This window comes from Strongylocentrotus purpuratus, unplaced genomic scaffold (genome assembly GCF_000002235.5).
Source record: "Strongylocentrotus purpuratus isolate Spur 01 unplaced genomic scaffold, Spur_5.0 spur5_scaffold_1, whole genome shotgun sequence".
Classification (NCBI taxonomy): domain Eukaryota; kingdom Metazoa; phylum Echinodermata; class Echinoidea; order Camarodonta; family Strongylocentrotidae; genus Strongylocentrotus; species Strongylocentrotus purpuratus.
This window is the reverse complement of record NW_022145594.1, coordinates 13,909,049-13,918,401: the sequence shown is the minus strand read 5'-3', so window position 1 is coordinate 13,918,401 and position 9,353 is coordinate 13,909,049. Positions and strand designations below refer to the sequence as shown.

The window sequence follows — 9,353 nt, the reverse complement described above, 5'->3', positions numbered from 1 at the left end:
TATTTTGTATAGAAAATAATTGTTAAATTATACCGATATTCTATTAAAACAGGGGGGGGGATGTTCGTAACCGTTAGGTTCTAGAGATTCGGCATTCTTTAATGTCATAACACTCGATGATTGAATACCTACCAGTTTTGATGGCATAAACGATGATGATGATGAAAAAGATCACTTCTGTTGTGAGGTTTATCCATACCATCCATAATCCTGAAGGCGTGTGCCTAAAGTTGGTGTCTGTATTGATAAAAGTAAACATAAGGCAAATCAAATATTTGATACAAAGATTCGTCGTCGTCGTCTTACGAGTCATGAATAACGCTTGTGACCATATCAATGATTACGTTCCAACCACGTCTGTCCTGGGTATAGCGATGAGCTGTGCAGATGTTCATGCCAGTAATCTCTTTTATTCCATCAGCCCATCGAACTTTTGGCTTGCAACGTCTCCGTTGACCCTCAACATGACCTCGGGTAATGATCTTCTCCAGGTTGTCACCTTCTATCCTATAAATGTGTTCAAAATATTGCAACTTGTTCTTATCTTTGTTCTGGCATAGAGTGACATCTCCTTACATGATGAGAGATTAAAATTATATGTTTTGAACCTTATCTATTGTATTGTTTATTGAATGTAGTACGACCCATTTGTAGGCCAAACATGAAAAGATTAAATTCAAAAGGAATTTGAAAGATAATAATAATAACTTTTCTCAAAAAAGAAGGGATTGAAAAGGTTTTTTGGTTGGGAATATAGCAGCCGGATCGAATTTAGCTAGCGCGCTCGTTTAATATAATAGTCTGATTTGTAGACCTTTGTACCGAATGGTTGTACGTTTTGTGCTGCGTAAAGATTCAATTAGGTTAATACTCTTGGCCAGTGCAAGAAGCGGGTTATTGATGTAGACAAATGCTCATGAACTGTCTACAACTCATGTCATGTATATTTTTGTTTACAACAGATGGAAAATTAAGTCCGTTACTATATAGTGTCTGACAGTGAAGTTTACAAAGTAAACGGGTTTCCTTGCATAATTAAGATACTAGGACACTGCTAACGTTTACTTTTCACATATAGGACGTACGTGTCATATTTATAATTCCTGCAAAGTTCTACATAATTTAATGTTGGTTGTAGAAGGTTTACACTATCTTTAAGTTAAGAAATATGTACATTATAACTATTATATATATATATATATATATATATATATATACGTTTGAAGGCAACGGAAACTTAAAGGCCTCCTAAGAAACAAACGGTTTAATCATTTGTTATTACACTGTCGCTCATAACGCCTTGAGCCATAATGCATGGCCGTCCAGAGGATTTTTTATGTTGGGGACCGGGGTAAAATGCAATAAATTATTGAAAATTTATTGCATTTTCTATGTGTTTTTTTATTTATGGAAACTGCCCCCTACCCTAGCCCCCGCTGTGTACATTCATGGTTCAGTGACAAAGCAATGGCCTCGTAACTGTGAGGCCCCAGGATCAACACCGTGTCGATGTGCTATATTAGTGCCCTTTTGTGGGGCATTAATCCTCATTACTTTCATTTATGACTTAAGGGCATAGGTCCCCTAGTTGATAAGCATAGTAGCATGTACATGCTTTAGCAGTCACGCAAAACACACTTTGGCAAATTATTATTCAATAAAATCTGAGAATGTATACTATTATCTAGATCTATTATTTTTAAATTATTTTTAAAATAATTCCATAAATTGGGATAAAAAAAAAATATTCCACCTTTATGAGCGACAGTGTAGTTTAATTAGTTGTATTGTTTTTAATTTGGGGTAAGGTTATTTACCAGTTTTTATGATGTCCGGTTAATGTACCATTTAGGGTTATATATAGATATCCTGTTGATACAACATGTAGGGATGTATATATATATGTATACATATATTTATATATAATGTGTGTGTAACATGTATAAGCTTACGTGTCTTGTTCTTTTCCGTCGTATTCTCATCTTCAGGCTGACCAAGGATGTCATCGTCAACGATAAACAGGCCTAGGGAAGCTATACTCTTGAAGTTCAAAGCTGAGTACAGGCACTCTATGGTTGTATCCTTCTCGTTAGCTGGAAACAAATGGGTAACAGCTGTGTTGTATGTTCCATCACTGTTGTTAGATGCAGTTCTTTTCCCTTCTTTGGTTGTGAATATTGGGAAGGTCATCGGGAAGACGTTACTTATGGAGCAGGTCACGTTGAAGCCATTGTTATGCCGAATGTACTTGATCACAGGAGAGCTTTCCGGTTTGGCTGGAAGAAAGAAAAACAAATGTCTGTATATAAACGTGTGTACATGTATATACACACAAATACAATAAATGTGTATGGTAAGCACATACATGTAAAAAGACTAAGGAGACAAGGAAGTACCTAGATTAAGTGCAATCTTCATGAGGAAATAGCTGTGAAGGGAAATCATATGCGTGGCATTTATAGGCAGTTATATTTTCTTTCTACAAGTGGTTACTATGGTATATATATTTATATAGTACGCAGATAAACATTGCATTGCGAATACAATTATTGAAAAATACGTACCCAAGCTTCATCTTTATTTGGACGTAAAGCAAAGATTATTAATATCTCACTAAAGACCTTTTTTCATTTGTTTCGGTAGCGGAGTTGTTTTTAAGGTAATATTCTTCTGGGAAATTCGAGCCGTCCCAATAATAACACAACTCTCTGCAGACCTTATCAAAGGAAAACGCCCCAAATATATAGTTCAAATAGAATACGTCCCGAAAGCGTTTCACGTTTTTGGGGGAAAGAGTCATTAACACATTATTTAAATCATGATTAACAAAAGAAAAAGATTAAAATAAGGTATTCACTGTTACACAATTTGAACATGAAAACAAAATAGACCAATCAGAAGTTCGCATTTCATTCGGGGCTCCACGATCGAATTTGAAGGTGGACAAGGTGGGGAACAATGTGCTCTTGACCCGAGTAAAGGCATCGTTTATTAATGTTAAATCTGATATGCACGGCCCTACGTGTTATCAGTGTCCGTGATATGGTATAATATTGAAGCCCTAAAACGCTTCAAAATGATCAAGAAGTGCCTCAAAAGAGATAAAATATTTGAGTAACCGGTTTTACCATGCTCGTTTTCCCCGATAAATTGTAGTGTTATGAAAACCGTTTGGCAAACGCAAAATTTGGTTTCGATTTCGAATCATAAATATCTTGATAATTAGACAGGCGATCGGCTTGCAAAAGTCATGGAGTTCCTGACTGACCTAAAGGTTTATAATTATTATTGCAGCATGAGCTAAATCCAGGATTTTGTTTCAGGTTCTGAGACAAAGTTACCGGATCCCTTTTAACAATAATCTTCATAAAAGTGAATATTTGTAACTATATAAATATATTCTTCTTGGGAATACTGTTCTAATCCACAGGCTCAGAGATGAATTCAAGGACAAACAAGTATTTTCCCTACACACAAATGAATTTAATTTTTTGTAAACTTGCCAGTGCTTTTCGTCAATTTAATACATTATAAATATTTATTAAACGAAAACAATAACAATTTGGCAGTCTCATCCTTCTTTATGAACATGCTTAAATCCTGACAAATGGATACATTTTGACCGAGTTGAACGGATTTCTAAACGCACGTTCGTATCGCCAGTCAGGGGTCAAATCGAGGTCACCGCCGCAGCGAGTTCTATGAAAAAAGCGTCCCCTATTCCCCTTAAGGGCAACTCCACTCCAAACATAACTTACTTTCAATAGAAGCAAACAAAATCAGACGAACGAATAAAAAAAAAGTTGAGCAAAATCTGATAACTAAAAAGAAAGTTATAAATGTTTGATGACATGAAAAACTTTGAATCTAACAAGACAAATTCGCAACTCACTCATGAGTCTTCGACGCCATTGCCTCACTATCCACTAAGTGTTTCCTTTATATTGATAATATAAATTTCCTATTTCCCCCTAAGAATCTTATTCCTTCACACTAGCATCCAACTTAGATTGATAGTAATTCGTTTTGTGTTGATGTACTAATATAGATATTTTTTCAGCGAAGTCATGAAAAATGTGAATTTTTAAAGAACTAATTACATACAAATAAATAATTATGAATAAACAATATATAGAAAATAGTAGCAATTCTTCAAAGTTCATTACAGATTTTGTGAAATGTCATGCACGCAATATGAAAAGAAAAAATATATAACCTGGGCAAAGGCATGGGGAAATCAGGTTTCAGGGGATAAAAAGGGAAATTAATGGGATTAAGATATATAAAGCAATTGATAAATAGTGAGGAAATGACGTCACAAACTGATAACCAAATTGGCGATGTGTGTATTGATTTCTATTGTTCCATTGTTTTACATACTCTATCACGAATTCATAACTTTCTTATTAGTTATCCTATTTTGCTCAAACCTTTTTAGATTGGTTTGTCTTGTTTTTCTGCTTCTATTGTACTAAGTAAGTTATGTGGAGTGGATTTACCCTTTAAACAAAGACCTTGGGTGTGTGGGTACTCATGTGTGTGCGTATTGTTAATATACACAATTTAACATTCTCCCACTACAGTTACACATTCCTAACTTCTTGAAAATTTTCTTATAGACCTTCAATGATTATTGAACAAAAGTTATGAACAATATACACTATAATTCATTTTCAAGAACATTTACTATTTGATTCCCAACAATAATCAATCAACAATGTTAATCTATATGGCAAGTTCACTACGACTTGTGACTTTCTCACTTTGGTATTCACATACATAACAACTATGTGCACAACCAGAGTGCACTGACTGCTGAATACACAGAGAGCAACTTTTGCATTATTGAAACTTGTATACATTTATCATTAGTCTTCACACAGTGATTTGTATACACTTCAATGTGTGAAGGCTGATGATACATGTATAAAACAACATTTTAATTAGCCAATTGATTGACCTCCTGGTTTCCAGAAATTGTATAAACACCTTCTTGACAATGAATCTTTCTTCTTTCTTTCTGATGCAAGCAGGATTGGTTCTTGGCACATCATTATACTTCTTAGAATTAGTACACCCGGCAATAATTTGCATACATGCCCCAAGTCTTTTCCAGTGGGGCCTTTGTTTTTATGTACCTGTGGGCTGGCTGGGTGTAAATGATCAACCGGATATTGACTCATCACAAACTGCTGACTATTAAACAATAATGATACTTTTTTTGTGGAACTAATTCAGGAATAATTTATTTTTGTCCTGACAGACTTCAGACGTCTTGTCTTGTCTGGTGTCATACCGCTTCACTTTGATTACTACACTTTTAATGGTATGTCATCAACAGGACATGCCTTTATGTCGAAGAACCTCAACCTTCCGTTTAAATGCATTTGGATATAATTTTTCGAGTGTCATCTATCTTATATTGACTTAGTGTTGTGGCAGCGAACCTCAAAGTAAATATTCAATTTGCGAAAAGATAACAATGAAAACAAAAAATATATTTACCATATAATTCCAGTTTAACATCATGTTCACACTCAGCAGCACCACCATATGGAGTAACGATACATCTATACAACTCTTGTTCGTGTTGGTCGATTAAATTGACACTGACTATAGTCATGGAGAAGTCATCTTTGATTCCAAACCCCTGTGAACCACCAGTTATTCCTTCAGACCACCATGCAAGTGCTTCTCCGTCCTGTATAAAGGTATTTTGGTTACTGCTTCTGTACCATTGAACACCAGAGGTTGATTCTGGACATATAGGGCAGCTGCATGGTAAGTAAACAGTGGTGTGAAGCTCTACCGGAAGAGGTATGACCTGTGCATTTGTTTCTAAAAGAGAGAAATGGATAATGAATTTACATATTCCAAGATGTTTATAATAGTGGAAATAATTAATATAGATAACAACGCCACTACCACCACCACCACTACCAATTCATTAACTATTACAACAATAACAACAACAATAATGGTAATAATGATATTTATCGTAATGATAATAACAATAATAATAATGATAATAATAATAATAATAACAATAATTATAAGCGTGCTGGCATTATAAGAAATATATTCTTGCCATGTACTTGGTCAAGTGTTGCAAATATAAATTAATATGTCTCGACAAAAGACCTAAGTGATCAGTGTGGTTTACAGTCCAGTAACTAATCTGCTAGACAAAAAAAAAAAAACCTGTTCATACCTTTGTTTAAAATAAAGTTTACTTTTAGATCTTAGTAAAATTTGAATAATGATGCAAAGCTAATGAATCACAGACAAAAACATCGCAATTACGAGAAGCACTGCATTGAGCAGAAATATAGCTCGTACAGTGGAAGTCGTACATAAATTGCGGTCGGAATGCATGGAATGCGCAATACAGTCAGAGACGCACATGCACATATCGAAAAAAAAAAAAAAAAAACATACAAACAAATAGACAACATGTGTATGATCAAGAATATACACGGATATTTCGCAGTCGGTTTGTCTGAATATCAAATACCTGTTTGTACAATGTAAACTAAAGCAATCAGGAAAAGTTCTAATGCCGATGTCGCCATTTTTTATTGATAATTACACCCACTGCGATTTTCCAATGGAAGTTTTTTTCGACTGTCCTATCGTAGTCTTTTTCATCTTCGGAAACAATTTTTGTTTCCATTATACATGTACATAAACAAAACTTAAATATTGTCACGTTATTGTCGAAATTATTTCATTATTTTCAAATAATGTGTTTAGCTGGGTGCACAGGTACCGTATGATACTTTGACGTTGGCGACAATTGGTAATAGGGCAGAAATGCATATCACACGTAACATATGTCATAACGCATGCGCGGAGTCAGCCCTAATTCCAGGCTGAAGCTGTATTGATACTCAACAGAATGTGCAATAATACAATGCCATATAGTGTAGGGTCAAAGTAAGAAAAGCCCGGTCTGTTGGCCCTTACTTCAAAAACTAAGTACGCCTTTGTTGTTTGAAAGATTTGTATCATAATACACAATTTTTCAGAGGTGTTTTTTTTCCTTCCTTTTTAGCGGTTACCCCTAAAACGAGTTGTTAACAAAATATTTTGTCTTCAATGTACAAGTAAATGTTGAAAAACAATAAATAAAAAATAGGGGGCGTTTGAAATGTAATGTGATCAAAGATATATTTTTACATATTTTTGTTCAATATATATATTCTATTCCCAAAAATTATCTGCATTGATTTTTATTTGTATACGCATTTTGAAATAATGATTTTGGTAAAAAAAAAAAAAATCTGAATATTTCAAATTAAATTTCTAATAATTCTTCAAATCGCACTATGTATTGACAACGTTCTATGCAACATGTTCTTATTCAAAATTAAATGAACTGATACTCCGATGCAACTCTCCAAGCCGATCAGTGTACCACCAAAGGATGGAGAGAAAAATTATAAGAGGGTCTTCAACGCACATCCACGGAAATTGAAGTGAAAAGTTCACCAAAACAGTCATTACAAAGAAAATGGTCCACGAAACAATTCACTTACCCATTACGTCCATCACAAACAAAGATTTCTTCTTTAGAGGCAATTGAGAATTTTTCTTATTTGTGATATATCAATTTAACATACCTAAGTTGCAGTCAACTCCAGCTTCCTCCTTGTCGATCGAATGAAAATACCACGAATAGGCACTTTCAGATGTAATTGCTCGGTTAAAACATACACGAAATCATAAAGCTCCGATAGTCTCATTTTCGCTCGCTGGGTCTGCTGCAGCACAAACATATCTCTCTCGACGTCACTACCAAACGAGCCAATCAGCTGGCACTGGCGTCATACTGCATGCGGCGGCGAATATATTTTGTGTAATTATGGAGCAAATTACTATTTCTACTCTCAAACTAGTTTTCTTTGTGCATGAAAACGCAGCCATTGTGATCTAGCAATGCAATGAAGACCTCAGGATAGGATAGGTAACGTCTTATATTATTTACGAGGTTCATTTTGCAGATAAATTCTCCATTTCTAAAAATGTTCCGCTGTTTTGCTGGGGGTATGCTATTGGGTGTAATGCTTTTGGGGGATACGCTCCTATACGTCTATTTACTATTGTATAGTCACATTGAAACAATGATCTTGATAACAGAAAAATAGACGCTATTTGTGTGAACTATTATTGCAAAAGCAATGAATGAACGTTCAAAGAGACAGTAGACCATCGATACAAAGAGCGTGGATTCTACAGACTGAGACTCATTGATGTAGACATTATAGCACGACTCGATCGTTGCAGTGCTTATTCAACATCCACTCAAAAGACGTAGCAAGGAGAACTGTTTCAAGTCACGATGACGTTACCATGGTCGTAGTCATCATTTATAAAAACAGATCAGCAAAAACGTTTCATTGTGGATGTCATATTAATAGGCGCCGGAAGTGTGTGTGGGGGGGGGGGGGGGGCAGGGGGGGGGGGGTGGGGCGGGCAACCCAATCTAAAAAATGGGGGGGGGGCAAAACGCATTTTTGCCCCCCAAAACGCCCCCCCCCCCCCTAAAAAAAGCAGTAAAGGAGTAAAGATGGTTTTTATTTTTAACCCAAAAGAACATAACAATAATAAAAAAAATAATTAAATGACGTATAAAGTTCTATTCAAAGAAAAGGAAAGTTAACAGGAATTAAATTTCCTAAACATTGCGCATGCTGCCTATATTTATTAATGGAGGTTTTAATAATAGCGCGCGCATACCGTGGATATATTGTAAGAGAATAGTAAAGCGTGTCTTTTTTTTTTGTTATAGGGGTGAGAAGCTCATGAGCCCCAGACTTGGTGGTGGTAAATCAAGTCTTTATTAGAGATCATGTACACAAAAACCAGGTCCGTCAACCCAGTGGGTTAGGTGGCAGGTTATAATGAAAATACATACAATAGCAAAGTACATTAACAATAACAATACAAGTTACAGTGTAATAATATATGTGATAACAAGGAGCACCGGGATAAAGAGAGAGGGAAAAGGAAGATGTGAAAAGGAGAAAAGGAGAAAAGGAGAGGAAAACAGAAGTGGTATAGTACAGAACAGGGTAAAAGAAGAAGATTGTAACATTATGGTGAGGAAGCTAGAAGATCCCCATACATGATACATAAATGAATAGTGTATAATTGAATCGAGATAAATTGCGTATTACGTTAAATATTGTCATTTTGGTACAGAATGGTTACAAGTTCATTGATAAACAAAACAAATATGAAAAATTAATGTATATATAAATTAAAGGTATTGATCAAATTGCCATGCTGGCTCACGTCTACCTTGGAATATTACATAAGAACTGAAAAGAACGGCCTTCAATATTTCGTCC

General features: G+C 35.1%; 1 protein-coding gene across 1 annotated transcript; it reads right to left on the bottom strand.

Annotated features, from left to right (window-relative positions):
• Nucleotides 1-302: 302 nt before the first annotated feature.
• Nucleotides 303-6,578, bottom strand: LOC105441778. Its single transcript, XM_030978533.1, has 4 exons — nucleotides 6,515-6,578; nucleotides 5,506-5,838; nucleotides 1,953-2,276; nucleotides 303-571 (listed from the first exon to the last, which is right to left on the bottom strand). Exons 1-4 carry the CDS (start codon nucleotides 6,570-6,572, stop codon nucleotides 303-305), a joined length of 984 nt encoding a protein of 327 aa, XP_030834393.1. The 5' UTR covers nucleotides 6,573-6,578.
• Nucleotides 6,579-9,353: the final 2,775 nt, after the last annotated feature.

Coding starts and splice junctions, on each gene's coding strand:
- LOC105441778 (XM_030978533.1), bottom strand. CDS start 6,572: ATGGCGACATCGGCATTAGAACTTTTCCTGATTGCTTTAGTTTACATT. Junction 5,839..6,514: donor AGTTTACATTGTACAAACAG/GTATTTGATATT, acceptor TCTCTCTTTTAG/AAACAAATGCACAGGTCATA. Junction 572..1,952: donor GACGGAAAAGAACAAGACAC/GTAAGCTTATAC, acceptor TCATCATGTAAG/GAGATGTCACTCTATGCCAG.